A 20,890-nucleotide genomic window follows, 5' to 3' on the forward strand; every position below is an offset into this window, starting at 1 on the left:
CCTCTTTGCAACCATTTAATAAACTAGGTCACCCAATCTCTTGCCCATTGGTGATAAGAGGATGCAGACATTGCCAGAAGGAAGGCGGCCAACGGTAGAGAATTAAACAGGAAGCAAATTATCACAGCACAAAAAGAATCAGTTAATGAGCCTGATATAAATACGCGCTGGGCGCTGGATGGAAGGCAGGGATGGGCAGTTTCAGGCCCCAAGGGAATCACGTTACAATACAGCAACATTCATACTGGCAAACTGTGAGATTCAGGGTGACAGGCCCTGAGGCTGAGTTTTTCAAACTGGACACTGCAGCAAAGTGGACAATTAGGTGACCACTGGGAGCCTCTGTGAACAGCCTAGAGCCCCTCCCTTCATGTGGAATATATGCTCATGAGAAGAACCAGCTGACTAGAAACTGGTATCTTCTGAATCCTGTTCTGCAGTGGGTTTTTCTACAAACCATATTCCGGGGCTTCGGAACGCTAAGGCAAAAAGCAAGATATGGTAAGGTGAATGTTTGGAATGCCTTCGACTCATTGTACCTTGGCATTTGAACATGGCATCAGTATTTGCTGAGCGCACACCGGGATCTGGCAGAGGCTGGGACAGTGACTGGCAGCCGCTGTGGTGGGCTGGGGCCAGCTTACCCATCTCCTCCCAATCCTCTGTCCGGTTTGTACCGAATGTTTGCTAATGGACTGGACTGTGCCCACCTCGCTCTCCACCCCAGCTGCACAGTTCCTCGTTTTCTGCTTAAAGAGTATTTCCTGTTCTGAACTGTGTAGCACAGGGAGAATTCAGAAAGGTCTTTGTGCCCAGAGATTGGCTTCTCTTGGGAGCAGGAAGCAGACCCAAATAATTATGAAGGGGTGAAAACTTCTGCATGAACACAGATTCAACACAGAGGATGGAAGAGGTGTGGGGAGGCCCAAGAGGCATGACCCCAGAGGTGATCTTGTTAGGTGGCCCACATCTAGGAGGCAGAGACGAGTCCAGATGGGGCCACGGGTTTCTGAGTAAGGCAGGTGTCCACTCAAACCTCGGCATGTTGTCTCTTGTCACACTCTGTCACATGAACATTGCTGCCCCACTTCCCCAGACATGCACTTCCAGGTCCGGAGTCCATTTTTCCCCAGGGATCTTCTTTACTTCCCCCACAAAGGGCACATGACCTGTCTGACCACATCGAGCTGTCCTTCTCTGAAAGGCCACAGACTACCTCCGTGTCACCCACCTCCACCGTGCTCCCAGCAGGGGCAAAACCAGCAGCACACGGCTCTCAGGGGTCTTGGGAGAATGGGGCCCAGCAGGCAGGGCATTTTCTTCCTCTCCCACCCTGAGAAAATGCCCCACGGGTGGACAGCAGCTGAAGGAACAAGGATGGTGGCCCTCTGGACACCAGCTTTGCAGAGGACAGCTGCAAACCTCCAACGTGAGAAGCCACGCTGACTGTTCACTCTTATCCAAGCGTGACTTCCGAAGCATTTTTTTGTCTCAGGCATGGGACCTGGGCCATAGAGTCTGTAAAGAGGGACAAACCGAGTCCTTGCTGATCAAGGACATTTTTATCTATCATAAAAGTTGAGACACATGTTCAGGAGGGAGAAAAAGGAGTAAATCAAAGTAAGAGGTGATAAAAGCCTGAAGAAAGGCTCAAAGCCCAGGGCCATGTGGGAAGGAGGTTCTGGCAACAGTCGGGAGGATGCTGTGTGGATGCCAACCGCATCTGGCTGCAGAGAGGACACTGACGTCCGAGCTGGGCCCACGGGATAAGCAGAGGAAGAAGAAGAGAGGCCGAGCAGAACAGCAGAGCCCAAGCCCAGAGGCCAGAGAGAGGGAGGGCCCGTGGGGAGCTGCAGTCCGGAAGGCCAGCGGGGAAGCTGAGGCAGGGGCGGCGTGGCTGCACAGACCCATGCTCAGGCCTCGGGATCGGGTCCTGCCTGCCGCCCTGGGGCTTCTGGACAGTCCCACCTGCCAGGATTTCCGGGTGCTCTGCGAACGCTCAGTAGAGATTCCATGACTAAACTGATAACAGATGACAAAACCCACATCTCTGCAAGAGGCTCGGCCATGAATACAGAGAAACTCCACCCACAGGACCACAAACCAGTCAGCTGACAAGCAAACCCTAGGAAAGGACCTGTTTGAAGGGGAGTGGGAACAGGGGGCACATCTGATTGAGAACCAGGAGACTCACACGGGAAATGAGGATTTTCTAAGCATCCATGCCAATGCTTCACTTCTAAAAACAAATCTCAAGAGTGCGAGCGTCTTCCAGGAATGGGTATCTAGGCCTTGCGGCAGTGGGTGATTTTCACTGTGAAAACCGAAAGCTCAGACCAAAGGGCCTGGCATCGCCTGTGCATGAACATCCTCTCCAGGCACGGCTCTACCCTGCACATGACGCCCCCAGGAGGCCCCAGGGGACTGGCCTTTGCCTGCATTGCTTTACAGGACACACGCTTGGCTGGCTTTCGTGATGACCTTCACTTTCCTTTTGACACTGGGTCACTCATATTTTACTTTTTACCCCAAATCTAACACTGACTTGAGGAAATCCTCTGCTGCTCCATCTACAGCCCTGCATGGCTCTGGGGTCCCTCACCCCAACTCTTGCATCCTTCTGTTCAGTGCAGCTGGGACCAGGAGCTTCCTGAGACGGGGGTCCCTTCATCCACATGGCTGAGGGCTGGGCCCAGCCGGCCCTCGGCAGGTGCCCCTTACAGCTCGCTGACCAGTGACACCAGGAGGAGCTGGCAGAAAGGCCTTTTGGCTCCTTCCCAGCAACAGTGGAGGTATGGACCCTTGTCTTCCGTTTCTGTATCTCTCAAGTGCCTTGTTCTCTTCAGGACTGTCACCAGGACTCTGCTGCCCAGGGCCTGCAGGACATGTGACTCGCTCCCAGCAAGTACACAGGCACGAGCAGCGAGGTGTGACCACCCAGCCGTAAGTGACAAAGGTTGCAGGTCCAGTTCCCACCCGCTGCTCTCACTCCCTCCCGGGGAGCTCATGCGGGCACTGGCTGCCATGCTGTCAGGAAGCTCAGGCCACACGGGGGGCACGGGGAAGCGGCACAGCTCTAGCCGAGGCCCCACCCGATGTCCAGGACCACCGACCCACTCTGTGGTGGGGAGCGAACATTCCGAGAACCTCCACCCCCGCTGATGCCAAGTGGGTCAGAGATGAGTTGTCTCTGGGGGGTCCTGTTGTGCTGCAGGCTCATGAGAGAAATAGACCTGAGGATGTTAATCCACTTGGGGAGGTCAGTTACCCAGCAATAGACGACGACCTGCATGGGCACGTCACTCTCCCTCAGCGGGTCCTCACTCTCTACCTAAAAGGCCAGAGGACCACGTGGGCTCCGAGTCCCACCTTGCTCTGACTTTCCATGCTCCTGCGGGCGCACCCAGACACTTCCACTCACACGGTGGCTGTGCACATGCAGGATGCCCGCCCATGCCCACGAGGCACAGCCGAGGGGAAGGCAGCACAGGAGGAACACGGCCTCACTGCCGTTTCTTACCTGTGCTGTGGGGCTGTGGCTGTGGGATGAACGTGTCTCCCTAAAAGTGCTGTGTTGGAGTCCTAACCCCCAGGTCAGAGTGTGACCTCCCTTGGAAACAGGGTCTCCTCAGTGCATCAACTTAAATGAGGTCACGTGCCTGGGCCCTACTGCAGCACGACTGGCGTCCTTACCAGAAGGGACAGCTGGACACAGACAGACTTGCCCCGAGGGAAGACTCCCACGGGAGGATGGGGGACTGGAGGGAGGTGCCTTTGCACCAAGGGTCGCCACGAGTTGCCGGCAAACCGCCCGAAGCTGAGGCGGCAAGAAGGACCCCCTACAGGCTTCCCAGGGAGTGTGGCCCGCGGACACCCCGATCCCAGTCTCTGGCCTCCAGACTGTGTGGGCGTACACTGCGGGCGCTGGGAGCTGCCCGGCTTGGGGCACTTTGTTACAGCAGGTCGCAACCTAGTGCAGCGTGCAAGGGCTACTCGCAGAAGCTGGGCGTGCGAGCTAGGAGGAAAAACATGAAGGTGCTAAGGTCACCTCTCCTGAGCTCAGGTCGGCGAACTGGCCCTCGGGCCCAGCTGGTCTACAAGGTGCTTTGATCGGTTTCTCAGCTTCACATACCTTACAACTCCCCCACCTGGAGGACCCGGGTCAACGGCCTTTGGTTTACTCAGGGCCATGAGACCAGCGCCACAGAGAATCCAACTGCCAGTTTGTTCAAACGGAGTTCTTCTGGGCAGCTGCCACAGCTCTTTGCTGACACAGTCAGCGGCTGCTTTTTCCCGATCAGCTGATGGACGCACAGAGACCTTACGACCTGAGACACCAAGACTACTAGGGGGCCATGCCAGCTGTGGCCGTGGACCTCAGCAGCTGTGCCTCCAGGTCTGCGGTGAGGAACCCCCACCACGGGTCACTCTCCTATTCCTGCGTGAATGCCCCGAGGCCCTGCTCCTTCCTCTCCACCAGGGCGCCTCGCTGCGAACAAACGTGGTCAGGGCGGGAGCCCTGGAGCCTCCCACACTGGGAGCCCTGGCCCCACATCCCCTCCAGCTAAGCACCCCTGTGGCTCCCACCCGACCCAGAGGGAAGCCAGAACGTCTCTCTGGGGCCTCCAAGCCCTGTAAGGTCTGCCCACTGAGACCAACTTGGACCATGTTCACCCCTCCCTCCCCACGGACCTTCCCACACAGTTCTACCCATCACCCGTCCCTGTCCCCTGCTGGACTGTCCCCTGTGCCCCATTCCCATGGCCAGCTCTTTGTCATCACTCAGCACTCAGCCAAGTGGCCCTCTAGGAGGCCTGCCCCAGCACACGATCTGAATGACTGTCTCCCTCACATCACGTCAGGAGCTGAATTCGTATTATTTACATGCTGCTGGTTTCCCGTCTCCATCCCTACGTGGAATGTGGGATCCTTCAGAGAAGGTCGCATAATCCTGCACACTGGAGTGTTTCCAGGTCCTGGAACAGTGCCTGGCATTCAGCAGGGAATAAACACATGTTGCAAGTATGGACATTCACACGCAGGCTCTCCGTGAACCCCCAGGCCGCCCAGACAGATGGCATCAGGACTTCCCCATCCCTCCTGGGCACCCTCTTCCGTGTCCGACTTGCCCACCCCAGGGCCCCTACGGAAAGCTCTTCCCTAAGGGCCAAGCAGGGTTAAGTAACACAGTGGGTCACTGCCAAGACCGTGAGTTAGACGCAGGCAACCTCAAGCCTGTTGTTGAAGAATCACACGCTGAACGTGACGCACATTCACTGCGGCTCTGGGCCAGGGGCTCCACGGCAGCCAGAGGCCAGGTCCCGCCCCTGCTCTGTCTCCCTTCATGGCGGTGCTCGAGCCAACGGGCCAGTCCTCTGGAAGCCCCGCAGGCACACGTGAGCGTCTCACGCGCGTCTCTCCCGGAGCCCAGAGCTCCTGGTGAGCTGCGTCCTACCTGGGTCCGATGCCAGATGACAGACGCCCTGGAGTGGCCCAGCTTGTTCCGGCAGGGTCCTTTATCGTAGTGGATCAGGAGGAAATCGTCCTGGAAGGAGGGGAAGAGCGGGGTGACTGGGGGCCTCCGCAGCCCGGCGAGGGTCCTGCCCGGGGCTGTGGGGCCCAGCCGGGGAGAGCAGAGGTGGGCCCTGTGGCCGCGGCCGCCACCGCACGGCCCAGGGCCTCCACCTGCCTGGGCATCCGGAGGGAAGGCTGAGTGGGCACTAGGGGGAGCCCTGCTCCCGATGCCAGCCTCGCCTCGCGAAGGGCTTCCCAGGGCTCAGAGGCGGGCTCCTGCTTAGAAAGAAAGAGCTCATCTCCTGTGACGCAGGCTTCTGAACAAGCAGGTCGGAGGCTCCCGCCGCCCAGCGCTGCTCCCGGCCCCGGCTGTGCCTCTTCCACCGCAGCCCTGCCCTGATGCCCTCCTGTGCCCGCGCTGGGTGACTCCCAGATGAGAGGATTCTCTTCTTCTCTGGCCCACCCTCCTCCGTCGGTGCCAGGCTCTGCCTGGAGAGGGCCCCCTCTCAGCTCAGACCACTGGAATGTGCTCCCCACTCGCTGCTAGTCAGGGGCCACCTTCCGCCTGCCTTCCCCCAGCTGTGCAGGGCTGTCACCCAGGGACTCCCTCCTCCCGGGTGCCTGTGATCATCGACTGTCTTGGCGGTGGGACCCTGAACTGGTGCCAATCTCTTCACTATGTCCCTGGCCCCATGCTCGGCGCCCACCCCGAACAGGCACCAACCGAGCACACAGGAATGGGTTTTCACTCAAAACCCTCTGCCCCCTCCGAGAACCGGAGGGACTGTTTCCGTCACAGAAACAGTGTGGTAAGTAGCACATAGGCGGGGCCAATGGCTGCTTATTCATTTAGCTGAGGGTGTCCGAGAGGCCGGGCGGCCCTTCCTCCGAGAGCCGGGGAGGGCGGGAGGGAGAAGCTGACCGCTGGAGCGGACCGGGCGGCTGCAGCCGGGAGCTCCCCTCTCCTCCCGAGCACCGTGCCGGCCTCGGGTCTGCAGGCTTTATAGGTCGGCCTCCGGTGCCAGAGCACGCAGCGGCTCACCAGGAAACCCCGGCTTTCCCGGGGCAGCAGCTGGACGCCTTCTGGAGAAGAGGGGATGCAGCCCGCCCCGCGTGCCCCCCCCGCACAGGGCCTCAGCTGCGAGGGGGGGTGCAGGTGGACACCGGCCCAGGCCGCTTCGGCCAGGGCTCTTCTGCTGTGAGGCTCCTTCCGACGACTTACCCACCGTGGACTCTCGGTTCCTTAAACTTTTAATTAAACTTTCCTTTACACTGGTACTAACGCACACCGCTGAGATGAATTTTTCATTTCTGTGTCTCATTTTTCCCAGGCTGCCTGTCACGATGTCTTCCACTGGAGGATCCTGAGTAGTGTTTGATTTTGTTTATTGAAATACAGACTGAAAAAACAGGGCGATCACAAGGTCCTCACGGTCACGGTGAGCTTCCCAACAAAAAGAAAGCTCGTTCAGACGGCACCTTTCTTCTCCCCGCGGAGACCCCTCCACAGCAGCTTTTACAATCTATAAATGACCTCACTGTGATTTCAAGCTTAGGGATGAAGCCCTTGAGCATAACCAGCCCCTACCGGCCAGGAGCCTAGGGGCGTTTTGTAAGGGGGACCATTTCCCTGACTACTGTTCAGAGAATTTTCATTTAGCCTCACCGTGGAAACAGAAACAATGGGTCTTGCTATAGAAACTGCAGTCAGTGTGTTCAAGATAAAAAAAAAATTCCTTGGGGCCATTCAGCTTTGGTGAGGTTTGAGCTTTCAGCTCAAACTGGTTGCAGCAGCCTCTCTAACCCACAGCTGTCGGATTTTGGAGACTGGGAAAGATCAGAGGGTGGGCACCGGTCCCTCCTCCTTCCTTTGGTACTTTTTGGAAAGACTCTCAATTCTTGAACTTCCCCTGGAAAAGAGTAGCTAACTTCACCTTTCAGAAGAAGAATATGTGCATTAAATAAAGCAGGGATGTAGAAGAAATTGCAGTGCTGGTCTATACGAAGTATTTCAATAAATGCTAATTATAGCCCCCTGAAAAAAAAAATGAAGAAAGTATGTGTGTCTCTTTCCACTGTAAGTAGTGCATGTTGGGATGACATTTATGGTGGAGAAGTGGAGAGAGAGTGTGAGCCACACCAGGTTAGATTCCAGGGAAGAGTCCAGGGCTGGGCTTGGCCAGGTGCAGAGGAGAAGGGAATAGGGAACAGGAGAGAAGGAAGCAGCCCACAACCACTCACACCTCCCTGAGGCGCACATGCAGCAGACGGTGCCTGGAGGGGACAGATTCCTGAGGAGGGAGAACGCAGGGGAGATCCCATCTCAGATGCTGCTGGCTTCCAGCCTGTCTTAAAGCGCGGCTATTGCACTTGACAAATCGCTCCAAGAGCAGGCTCCCTTTCTTTCAGAATCTGCTTTCTGTAGCCACAGGGTCAGTTTTGGCAGCTCTTCGTTTACAAAAGAAAAACAGGTGTCCTTCCAGGAGGGACAGTGCAGACTGGCTCCCTGGCCTGCCGTCCAGGCAGAGCCAGATGCACTGAGGCCGTCCACACAGGTGCGACAGGCTACAGAACTGGGTCAGAGCGAGTATTTCTCCGGAGGCCAGAACAGACAGGAAACAGCTTTGTGTTCGAAGGAGAAAGCCAGTGGGGCTTGCCTCCCAAGCCTTGAAAGTGAATCAGGGTAGCACCGGGAGGTAACAGGAGGAACAAAGATCGCTCTGGAAGTCAAACTTTCTGTGCATCTGTTCTGAATATTTCCCTTAACAAATCTTCAAAGACATTTGATAACATGGAGCAAAACTGGCATTTCACTTTCCTTCCCCTTTGGGAGAAGTTATCTGGAGTGGCAAATCGCAGGAATCAAATCTTCCAGTCCCTTGAGCTTGGACTTCCGGCCTCCAGACCCGTGAGAAATGAATGTGCGTTGCTTCAGCCGCCGGCCTGTGCTCGGTGACAACAGCCTGAGCTAAGACATTCCCCGCAGATAAAACCTGAGATCCTAAGACCCTCTCCACCCACGCTGAATCCCATGCCTGCGCTGACATTTCGCTCCCCAGATCTCCTGCACAAATTACTGTTTTCTGAAACCATTGCACTCCATGAATTAATATTTTTAGAAGCACACACACAAAAAATGTCTGATAACGTTCTTTCTCTTTTACAGGAGTGTCCTCTACACTCTTCCTCTAGGAAGTGGCTGGCGTGCTTCCGGCTCCAAGATGGAGCCTCAGGGGAAGGCACCAGCGTGGAGCTCGAGGCTGTACTCACGTCAAGGGACTCGAGGCAGTACCAGCAGAAGGCGTGCTTGCAGTTCTTGCACATCATCTGTGCGCAGCCCTCGTCCCGTTCTATGTACACCTTGCACTTGGGGCAGCGCTTGATGGGCGCGTCGTCCTCTTCCAGTTTGAAGGCTGAACTGCGGGAGAAATTCTGTAAGGCTCTGCTCGGAGGGACCTGGGGGAGAGCGGCCAGCACGGCTGCGCTGGAGGCATTAGCCCCACAGCACCGGGCCAAGGGCACTCGCTATTAGATGAAAGAAAACAAAACCAATAAAACTAAAACTTGGGAGAAAAATCACCAAAACCTCAGTGAACCAACTAGTTTGATTTAGGGGAAATAAGAAGAGCAATGTCAGTGCGTATCTAAACTTGGGTATCTGTAGACAAGACCATGTGGTAACAGCTTATAATGGAGGTGTCCGCGTAACAGGATTATGGAGAATTTTATGTCCTTATTCATATTTGCATACTTTCCAAAGGGTTGATGATCATTTTATGCACTTTGCTATTACCAGGAAAAAATAATCACTTAGCTAGATCTACCTGGCTTGTCTTTACAAAATCATTTTCCTGAGAAGTGTGGTTAGAAGGCAGTGGGCAGCGTGAAGGCTTTAAGCCTGGGGTCAAGGGCTCCTCCGTAAACTCGCTGCATCACAGCCTTCTCATCAGTGTGAGCGTAATGGGAGAGTCAGGTAAGGAAAGAGCACAGTGCGGTGTCAAGCATGTATGCCCGATAAATGGTAGCTGTCCTTCTATCTGCTAATGAAAAATAACATAGATATTTATGTAGACTATGGAAGGATGTCTGTTCCTGTTATTAACATTAAAAAGACAGCTAAAAACTAAGCATGAGCCCACCAGGAAGAATAAACAACAAACAGCTAAGAGACGTTGCCATTGATTATTGGGTCACGTTTGCTCTATCGTTTGAACTCACTGCATCAATCCAGCATCACCATGACAAAAAATATTTCCCACCTGAGTGAGCAGCCCTTTTAGAACTTATTGCATTTATAAGCACACGTTCATGGAGGCTGAGCAAATTCTTGCACTTTGAGTGCACCTGTCTATAGGATCTTCCACAAGCATCAGAGTAAATACAAGCATTAAAACGTTTCATTTCGTATGTGTTATCTGGTGATTACTGAGTTTCACATACAATTAAACCCATAGGGTTTTTTGAAACTCAAGGCTCCTCCGCTATGAGGCATGTGCTCCAGCTAAGGAATGTGGCTATGTTTTGTTCACGAGAAGAAGGGGACCTGTTATGTCATGCTGGACGGAAGCAGCATGGCCTTGTAGTTAGGAGCGCAGAGTCTAGAGACAGACAAGTCCCAGCTGTGCCATTTACGTATCAACAGTCTTCGTTTCCTCGTCTGCAGAAATGAGGCTAACTGCATCCACCTTACAGGGGTGTGGTGAAACCCGAAAGAGTGTTTGTGTTTAGTGCGTACGCACAGAACGAGGCACACAACTGTGAGCACTCAATACGTGCTAGCTGTTACTAATACTCTCACTGAGAGATTAAACCATCTCTAGCTAAAAGTCTTCTCCAATGTAAAGGCAAACTACAGACCAGGCTGCCCCACAGACAGTGACTTCGAATGAATGGAGGCAAAGGAGGTAACGCAGGTGCAAGTGCCTCCCACGGGACCTGGCACACAGGCACCTGTGCACAGACACTAGCTGTGGCCTGCTTCTGAGAGTGAATTTGATTTCTGCAAAAAGCCACAAGTCATGAGGCACCAAATCCAGTGATTAAGGTTGGTTATCAGGGTAGATAACATTGTTCTGGTTTGAAAGCCAGGTGTGACCTTAAAGTAATGAAACCAATTTTCTCATGTGACTCATAAGCTAATTTAGAAGGAAATGCTATGAAGAGGTACATATTAGGCGAGAGTGAAGACTGTTTTGGTAAGGCTTTTTAAAAAGCAAAGTTAAGATGTGTAAGCTGTGGCATGCTTATAAATTTACATAGTATACACAATGGTTTTCAAGCACTTTCTGGTATCTGAATTATATTTCAAATTATCATTAATAACAATTCTTAACTATAAACTCAAATTTATGAAGATAGATAGGAGTTATTAAAAGCTTCATCATAGTCTCTATGTTCTAATGTCTTTAAGGGACAGACATGCAACATTAATGACTGAAGCTGGGCAGATGGTGGATGGGAACATGGGTTAAGGGAAGGCTTAACTTAAAAAAGACTCTACTGTATGAAAATAGGTGAGCATATTCTGTTATAAATGATCCCTGACAATCAGTCCCAGGGCCAGAGGGACAAGAGGGAGTGGTGAGGACTGTGGCAAACTACAGCTAGCACAAATACCTTCCTAAAGAGGGAGGCTCTGCTTCATTCTAGTCAATTGTCAGCAAGTAGGAATATAAGCAGTGTCACTAGATAAGCCAGTATTCAGATTTTTATGTGAAATCTCTTGATTTTTAAATTTTCACTAAATGAGTCTTACAAATGTTGATTTTAAATTGCCCTTGTGTTGCTTTCCCATCCAGGAGCAGGACACAGGTTCTTTCTCACTCCTGTTTTTCTTGAGTCATAGAATGTAGGAACCCACTTGCTTACTTAACAGGAGGTTTCTTTTTTAAACAGAAAACTCAACTGTCACTGCAAATACCCCAACCTGCCTTCTACTTACTTACTCCCCACCCTAGAAATCCAGCTCCCCTAATTATGTACAATCTGACCACACAAGAAATGCATTTCTTGTTGCAAAATTTCAGAGCATTAAGACCCAAGTTACAAGTGATTCATTCTGGTTTCGAGTGACTGCTCTATGCCAAGATCTGGGGTGACAAAGTTCAAAAGAGCCCAGGCTGTGATGTCAGGAGCTCAGCCTGATGGGGCGTCAGCCACGTAAACAGAGAAACTAAAGCACAATATGGCTGATGCTGTAATCAACGCCAACGACCTCCATGGGGGCCACAGAGGGTGGGGTCACCAGCCTGGCCCTGGGAACTAGAGAAGGTGACAAACGAGGGATGTGAGCCACATCTTCAAAGCTGTCAAGGAATCTGCAGGGAAAGGAGGAGGGTGGCTAATGGCGTTCCAGGCATAGGCACAGACATGCGGGTGGGAGACAGAAGTATGCGACCCAGGGACGCCAGCCAGGTGTCTGTGCAGATGGGCTGTAAGGAGGGGGACTGGGAGCAGCAGACTGGCAGAGGAAAATGGGGAGCTGGTGGGAATGCCTTTGGGTGAGCAGCGTCAGGAGCATCTGTCAGGAGCATGGCCTCAGGAAGTGCAGGGCCACTCGGTCTAGGTGAACCACATCCCCTTACACATTTTGTAGGACAAAAAGAGCTGAATGTTATCAATTTCTCATGGCTCAATTTGCTTAATTTCAAGGTACTCAGCTGCAGTGCCACCTGGGATCTGGCCTGACGGTCCAGCCGGGGGTCACGGGCATAGACACACTGTGATTTACTGTGTCCATCCTGACAGGCTCACTCCTTAAGCAAGATGTGGCCCCCTTGGCCTCAGACACTGGAAAACCTGTTTTTGGTGATCCTTCTGGAATTTATAACCACTGCCCACCTACTCTGCTTCCTACTCCTGCACCCCTGCTTCTATCACCTTTAAAATATTGGTGTCTTAGAAAAACTTGAGGTGTCAGAGGACTTAAAACCCTTCCTGCCCTAAGTTTGTCCTTCTAGATAGGTAGGCTATAGTTTGTTTCCTATGCTTCGTATTTCCATGGCCTTGCACAGTGCCTGGCATCTGCCCAGTTCTCAAAAACTAAAAACAAATAAACCCAGGTTTGAATGACTCAAGGGGAAGAGACTGGTCTCAATGCAATCATGTCCTCCCCAGTGGGGTATTTAGGGAGGAAGCCTACTTCCTGCTCTTCCTCCTCCTGCCCTCAGCCCATGCCTTCCGCGGTGGCCCATGAGTGCAGGGTACCTGGTCTCCCCAGGCAGGAAGGTGATTGGCATGGTCTCTGGGCAGCCTTGGCCAGGATGCCAGCTGGCTCTGCAGGCCGAGCAGAATTCCAGGTCACATGCTTTGCACTGCACCAGCTGAGGGGTCTGCAGCCCCATCTCCTGAAGCTGGCACACGGCCTGGCAGGTGGATGCCGGGCACCACGTCCGACAAGGGTCCAGGAGCACCTCTGGGACAGGGAGACAAAGCAGGCAAATCAAACTCCGGAGGCCAAGGGCCCTGCAGGGCTGCAGACAGAGAGTGTGTGCAACCGCCCGGCTTCACTTTTTTAACAGCAAGGGGAACATGCAGACCATGCAAACATGCTGTCGCCCTCCTGATCTGGTGCCTGCCTGGCTCGCTCTCCTCCATTCCAGCCATTCTCCATTTCTGACCCCACTCCAAACACCCTCAGAATCCTTCAGGGCATGGCTACCTGCAATACCCCGTTGGCCCTCCAGCCTTGCATATCCTGGACATCTCGCTTGACCGCCCTTCCAGAAGCGTCTGCCCACCATGGCCCAGGCGCTGCCCTCTGCTTCCTGTGTGCCTCCCCAGGACAAAGTTCAGAGGCCAGGCCTGCATCTTCTGTCTTGCGGTCTCAAAACCTGGCCCCACAGGAGGCACAGAGCAGGTGTTTGGACAATAGTAAGGATGGGAAAAAAGGAGCACAGGAACATGGCCAGTTCTTATCAAATGGCTCATCTGCCTACGTCTGTTCTCCTCCCACATTTACTCTAAGCCATGAACTACCACTGCAGGAAGTGGCCAGGTTTCTATCCCAAGCAGAGCCCAAGTCACCAAGATGCCGATTAAATGAAGTCAGGAAGTTTATTTTGGAAAACAAGACACCTCGACGCCCCCATTCCGTTCCACTCCATCTGTGTTTGAAGCCCGCATTTCCCTAAATAACCGGTCCCAGCTGCCTTCCCTGTGAGCAGCTCCCTGGCTTCACTCAGCCCGTGCCCGGTGTGACACTGAATCTCAATGAGGGGTACTGGAGGAAGCCTCGGCCCGAAGCCCCACAGCTGCTGACACTACCCCAAAGCCATCGGAGGCCAAAGGACCACAAGGCTGCTTCCAAAGGCCCTCCAGCGGGCCGCGGGGGCCGAGGCTCTTCGGCAGGGTTGCTCTGGAGCAGCAAACCCAGGAGTTACTGTGGGGAACTTGGAGGGCAATAAAAGGCCCTTGCAAGCTTGCAGGCCGGTTTGGTTCCTCTGCCTCAGGAACGGGACTGTGCGCAGAGCCTCCCGATGGCTTTGGCTGGTCAGGAGCCCGGACTTCATCCAGACCAGCTGCCGCAGGACACACAGAGGTTTGCCTCGACCCTAGTCACCTGGAAAGCCAGAGTCAGCCCTCCAAGAACAAGCCTGTGTCAGGTACAGCTTGAAAAGAGTCTCATCATTTACTCCAGGGGCCGACAGAGCGTACGTCAGTCTCTGAGAGCCAGGCGGCCCCCGTCCAGCTGCTCAGCTCGGCTGCTGTAACACAGAAGTGTGCTGATGCGTGGATGGTGCTCCAGCCAAACCACGGGCTGGGCCATGTTCACCCACTGGCCACGACTGGCCAACTTCTGCTCTAATCTATACCCCTCTGCCTTTTTTTTTAAAGGGGGAATCAGTGGCTCAAAACTATCAAATTGATAGGTCTGGCAGAAGGTTTAGAACTTGATAATGTGAAGGAACTAGAATTCAGGGGAATGTGCTATTTTTCAATTGATCTTCATTATAATAATGTAAAATCTTTATGACGCTCCTAATTGTGACTAAAATTTGCTCATCATTAGTTGAGAGTTTCAGTGTTTGCTTTTCTAAGAATGTTTCTGACTGTTGGAGCCGAGGAGGTGGCTTTGTGAGGGCAGAGTGGGGCATGCATGCGGGGCAGCTGCCTGTCACTAGCTCAGCTGAGGGGACAGGAGGGTCCCCTCCTGTAACAGCGTAGGTCCCTAGCAGCCCCCACAGGGTCCTCCTCGGGATGTGGAAGCTTGCCTTCACCTTAAAGCCTATTCACTCCTTGTGAATTTCTCTGCCAGCTCTCTGCCTCTGTGCCAGTGAGTGTTGCGGGGAGACTGTGCCCCAAAGACACTGGGGGTCACAGTGCGCACAGCACCGGAAAGCTCACAGCAGAACGGGTGCTCAGCATGCTGAAGGGCGGAGGACAGACTTGTGGAGAGGTCTCCGGCCTGCTCTTTTCTTTCCAGCTGGACACCGTGGTCAGTGCTGGTCTCTCTGGCAGCTGAATGACAGCGCCACATGGTTCAGACCCTCTGGTTCCCGCTGCTCTCCTTGCCCACCCTTGCTCCAGGGAGGGATGACATCAGCAAGGGGCTGGCTCTCCCGGGCTGGTGAGTGTCTGCATGCATCTCACGGCCCCACGCGGTCTCCTGTTCATTCATTTTCCTTGCCCAGCAAATACAGCTAGCAGGCTTTCATCGAGAAAGGCCCAGTTACACTGTGGAGCGCAGGGCAGAGACCTAGTATGGTTTCCATGGTAACACAAATTCTATGGCTTTGGGCCTCGAGGAGCTGTGCCATGGCGCTGCCTTCCCCTGGGCAGAGTCCCGATTGGAGCAGCGAAGAGGAAATCACCTATCTGTGGCCGACCGCAAAGCTCTTCCCGAGCTGCCAGGGAACGTCAAGCTCTGGGCTTTTCGCTTTGATCTCTATGGTCTTCTTTCTCCATTATCACCCCCATTGCTGAACTCTGCCAGCTGGCGAAGAAGACAGGAGCTGGTCAAGGAGAAAATCCACGCTGGGCAGCATCAGGGAGTTGCTCTTTTCAGGATGCATACAGGCATCGTATCTGTCACATACTATCTACCTCAGGACATATGTTAGGTACATCCCATCTTGTAGATGCTAATATACCTAAGATTTTACACAGATGTATTTTCAGACAAGACAAGCAGCCTATTTCCTGGCACACTTGAAGAACCTTAACTCCCTTCTCCCAAGGAAATATCAGTAAGAGAGGCAGGTCCCTAGCAGCTCTACATATAAAAAAAGCCCAAGACTTTTTTAAAAAGGTGCTTTTGTTCTCAGCATGGTTTTCTTTTGAGAAGCATGCTGTGAAGGGCCCAGTGCCCCTTGGCCTTGGTGCTGGCTCTCACCACACCACCCACTGGCTGGCACGCTGGCCGTGGCCCCGGAGCCACAGGTCCTGTCCCGTCAGGACTGTCTGACCCTCAGGAGTCCTCGGCTCTGGGCAGGGCTAATTATTGATGGACAAGCCCAGAGAGTTATTTAATCTCTCTGAGCTTTACTTTCCTTTAAAAAAAAACAATACCACATAGGACAAGCCCTGGCTTCAGCATTCCCTTGACCTGGACGCCGATATCAGCAGGGTAAGAAAGAAGGGAGCCACAGGCCCTGTCCCTGGCAGTGGGACCTCCGCAGAGGGACTTATGAGCAAATACCTGGGCACGGGGTCACTGCTCACCCAGGGGCCTCCCCTGCTTACCCAGGGGCCTCCCCTGCTTACCCAGGACCCTGGCTGGTGGAGAGGGTAAGTTTAGATTAAAATCAAGGCTGTTAAACCAGATGAGACATTCTAAGACCAAATGGCGCCAGCATTCACAACTTAAACTAACCATGAGACTTTTTAGTAACGGAATGTTGTCAGGAAACTGTGGAACTGTCTTAAATTTTCTTCCAGGGCCCCCTCCCTGATTACATTTCAAAGGGAGAGAACAAGCCAAACTTGCTTTCTGATCCTATCTCAAAGCCGCTCAGTGTACTGGCTATAATCAATAACTCTATTTTAGCTCTAACATTTTAACATTTCATTCAGACTGGTCTTTGGTTGTGTTAAGCCTGAGCCCATTTTGTGTCTTATTTTTTGTAGCTTTTAACATAATGGTATCAAAATGTTTTAAAGCAATAGGTTAAAAAGAAAAGAAAATCTCTCAAACCCAAGTCAAGCTGGCTTCATATTTATGCAAAAGAAAAAAATACCTTCTTTGACTAAAGACAAAGCACTGAAGAAATAACATCAGTTAAAATTATTAGGTAGGAAAATTCACCCCACAGCATTTTAAATTCAATGTCACAGCAAGTTCATTTTCTTGTAACCCAAATAACTGCCAGTTTCTGTCAAGATTTTCTCTGAAAAATGTTTTTAGAAAAGGGCTGAAAGTCTCAGAAATCCAAATTAATCACTTTTATAGCTTCACATGCTGACTTCGGTATCACATGACATTCATTTAACAAATTCCAGTGCCATCAAAAATCCTGTTTTTTTCTCTAGTTGGCCACATACTGGCTTTTTTTTTTTTTTTTTAAGTAAGCCTCAAGAGGAAATACAGCTGTCTTTAGCATTTCTTTAAAAAAAAAAAAAAAGAAAGGCAGAAAGAAAACTTTCCACATTCAGCAGGAACTAGGCGTCTCTCAGTCTTTTCCTCTGGTCTATTCTGCATTCCGTTCCCATCTTGATGACCGTTTCCTGTGAACACGTAGCCCAGGCTTGCGTCTCAGTGACGCGTGTCCGGGGCAGACAAGCCCCAGGCCGGGAAGAGGGGAGAGCAGGCTGGTGACTACACACTGAGCGGAAAATACCAGAACTCAGATGTGGTGTTCTTCACAATAAATTTTTGGCGTCAGGAGTGTCGTCTCAGTGTGCCTGTTACTCTCTGCTCCTTTTCAGATGAGCCCTAGGCCAGACAGAATCCACAGCCTCGGAACATCATTTTATGATCCTGGCATATTTCCAAGAGCAAAGGTGAACCCCAGGCCTAGACACTCAACAGCTTTAACGCATCGTGACGCCACCTTGAGAATGATGTCACACTGGGATGCACACACCCCACCCTGCACCTTAGGAGAGAGAGCCCCAAGTCTGAGGCAGGCCTGGCTCCAGCCGGGAAGGCTGTACAGGGCATCGTAAGGGTCTGCACCAAACCCTGCCCTCCAACCACAGAGACGGAAATCAGGACAAGTGGGTCAGCCTCTGCAGGTGTGAGGTTACCAACAATGCCAACCTCATGGGGCTGTCATGCTACGTTCTGAGATAAGGAACTCAGCACCTCCTCGTCTAGGCCTGCACTGGGTGGACAGTGAGCGCCTAAGAACTCTGTCTGTCACTAGAGGCTGTCACTCTGCTGTCCGGGTGGCCATCATCACAGCTCTCCTATCCTTGGCCTCAGAACATGCCTTTGTATCTTTTAAATTCTGTGCAGATCTAAGAATTTAGTCCTCAAACTGTTTGGCCTTAACCTGGCTGCAGAATAATGTCCCACCTGGGCCACATCTCTTTAAACCACCCCATAAACCCAAATCCCTTCAAAAAAGTTATGTTTTATGAATCCTTCCTGCCACCAAAAAGATCCCCAACAAAGCCCTCCATCGGCGAGCTCTTCAGAGAATTCAAAATGACAGTGAATTTTTATCGACTTTCACTTCTGTTTTAGGTGATGTACAGTCTTATCTACCAAAAGTGCTTCCCCGGAGTTATGCAGGTTCTGTCAGAGGAACTGTAACCAGCCAATAGACTGGGGCACCTACCTCTTTCAAATTGCAGCTTTTTATATCTTTGCATAATTTCAGCCGCGACCATGCACTCAATCTAGGGGAAAAAGGGCAGACAAGGAGTGTCAGCTGCTGAGGGCTAGAACGCATGCCGCACCCGTGGGAACGGAACCCACACCACCCTGACGAGCTAAGCAGGGCGTACTGGACATGGGGAAAACCACATCTGCTCAGGTGCACGTACCTCATTCTCCTGCAGGTGGCCCTGCTTGGGGCAGGCAGCATCCGGGCAGCTAATTGCAGTTTCTAATCCTTCTTTGATCAAGAGCTCCACATACTGTTTCAGGCACTGAAAAAAAAAAAAAAGCAGAGAAGTATCTGTAAACATCTTTAGTTCCTTAGGCCTAAAGGAGCAGCAATGCATAAAAATGATGAGCCAAGCACATGGTTCCACTAGCTTTGCACTTTCCCTGGGCCGCCCATAGCAACCATCAAATTAGAGGTTTTATTCACTCAACAAATAGTTATGGAAATCAGGACAAGTCAGTGAGCCTCTGAAGGTGTAAGGGGCACCCCTCCTGTGCCAGGGGCTGTGTGCCGGTTCACAGAACTAAGTTTGCAGGCTGGACCCCTGCACCGACCTCAGCAAACACAAAGCCTGTGAGTCCAAACGTCAGAGCAAAAGCGGAGAGGGAGGTGTGAAGTCCTACTTCTCTAACACCTACTAGGCATCAGGCTCTATACCTAACCCTTTATGTCCTGCTTCTCAAACACCTACTAGGCGTCAGGCTCTGTACCCAACCCTTTATGTCCCGGTACCTCATGCACTCCTTAGAACAGTTTCTCAGAAAAGGCATGGCTGTGCCACCTTTCACATGCGGAAACTGAGTCACCGCAGACCCTGCCAGCTTACCCCAATGGTGAGGGCCCGGCTGCCAACCCAGCCATGCTCAACTCTAAAGTGGTCCCGTCCTCCCCACTTGCTGACACCTCACTTAAGCAGACATCACTTACGACAGCCTCACCCACTGGGGAGCACTGCTGAAAATCCAGAGGAAGTCAGAAAAACCCAGTGGGAGACACAAAGCAGCGTTCGTAGCAAAGATGGCCCGGCCTTTTCACCAGCTTACTTTTGCTTTACAAGTCTGCTAGCCTCAGAGATCCACTGCTCCCCTGAAACGCACCTTATACACAGTTAGAAGACAAGGTATGGCCTTTCCCAGGTACAATCACTGCCAAAAGTGACTAGAAATAGAAACTCTGAAGAGCTTATGGAAGAAGTCACAGAGAAACCACACGGAACCAGGAAACCAATGCAAAACGTCTCAACAGTCCCCAAATCAACTCTCGGTCACAGCCCCATACAGCAGCCTCTGTGGCTCACGATATCAGCACTGTCACACTCCGACAGTAACACTGGAAGGCAGCAACCCTTCAAGCCCGTAGGCTGTGTTTCCTAAGCTCCCTCCCCCCGAAATGTACACCCCATTTCATTGTAAGAATACATGCTTATTACTAAAAGGGTCAGGCCTAAACTGAAATCCAGCTGCCATTCCTACTAGTTGTAGGAACAGGCCTAGAACAAGCCTGTTATTCTCTCTACCAGCCTCACTTTCCCAGTCAGCAGTTTGGGGAGGTCAAGCTGCCTCACAGTGGAGTTATAAGAATTTTATGCAAGATCGTAGATGACCACATGGAAAATAGCATAAGCTCAATATATAAATAATAATTATCTCTAAGCAGGTAATTCTCATCATTCTAGCAAGCCAGAGTATTTCACCCATTAAAGACACTAGATAGCAATTTCTTTAAAAAATACAAGTCAAGGTAATCCTCAAAAGAGCCCTTTCCACAGCTTCTCTCAACAGCATAAAACGCAGGGCTGTGATTTCACATGCCGGCCGCAGTGCCGGCGCCTACAGGCCCAGGGCCCTGAGTTCCAGCCTGCATCCCTCCGTCCTGCCCAGGCTGGGGTGAGTGCAGTGCTCTGCACTTAGATCCTGTGCACACCACCCACATTTCACCAGTGCAACGGCCATGAAGGGAGCTCCCAGGGGACCCAGTGTGGGTACACCCAGGCTTGGGGTTCTGCTTGAGGCCTGAGAAGGCAGAGCTTTCAGAGAAAGACTCATCAAAACCAAGACGCAAGGCTCTCCAGAACACGGCGGGGGCAGAAGAGGAGGAGGGAAGGGCCACACGGAGCCGCCATCGGGCCCATGCCCCGGCTCCGGCAGCGCCAGCCGACCTGTCTGGGGAGACAGCGCTGTGGCTTAGGGGCTTGGTGGTACGCCATCCTTGCAACAATGGTCTGTTTACAGTTGCAGGTGACTGGAACATCCTGTCTATGGCTGAGTGCAGCCTGAGGAGGGAGAAAGTGTAGCTCTGGAGCCGGACAGACTCGTGGCATCGAGCAGAGGCCCTGGACAGGTTCCTGGATGAGTCTGGGCCATGCGTCCCTCGGCCATAAAACAGGGATGTGCATCTTGCAGGGCTTTTGTGGCAGTGAGAAAGGAAGGATGTACGCACAGCCCAGCACACTAAACACTGACCGCCGCTACCTGCTGTCTGCCTGGGTGATAGATACGTTTCTTACGGTCACAGGCATAAACAATATCAGAACATTAGCAGGAAGATCGTTACCATACTTCCTGTAATTAATTTGTCTAAACTGGGCCTCTGGAGGGCACGGG

At 52.3% G+C, this 20,890-nt stretch overlaps 1 protein-coding gene across 8 annotated transcripts in view; it reads right to left on the bottom strand.

Moving 5' to 3' along the window:
* Nucleotides 1–20,890, bottom strand: part of RNF144A (ring finger protein 144A) — a 250,799-nt gene that overhangs the window by 154,750 nt on the left and 75,159 nt on the right. For all 8 annotated transcript variants that reach the window (XM_057497477.1, XM_057497479.1, XM_057497478.1 and 5 more), the window contains 5 exons: nucleotides 18,445–18,549; nucleotides 18,237–18,297; nucleotides 12,721–12,928; nucleotides 8,785–8,932; nucleotides 5,456–5,545 (listed from right to left, as the gene is read on the bottom strand). In XM_057497477.1, the coding sequence (XP_057353460.1) occupies nucleotides 5,456–5,545; nucleotides 8,785–8,932; nucleotides 12,721–12,928; nucleotides 18,237–18,297; nucleotides 18,445–18,549 (612 nt within the window). The remainder of the gene's footprint in view (nucleotides 1–5,455; nucleotides 5,546–8,784; nucleotides 8,933–12,720; nucleotides 12,929–18,236; nucleotides 18,298–18,444; nucleotides 18,550–20,890) is intronic.

Source organism: Manis pentadactyla, chromosome 2 (assembly GCF_030020395.1).
Source record: "Manis pentadactyla isolate mManPen7 chromosome 2, mManPen7.hap1, whole genome shotgun sequence".
NCBI lineage: Eukaryota > Metazoa > Chordata > Mammalia > Pholidota > Manidae > Manis > Manis pentadactyla.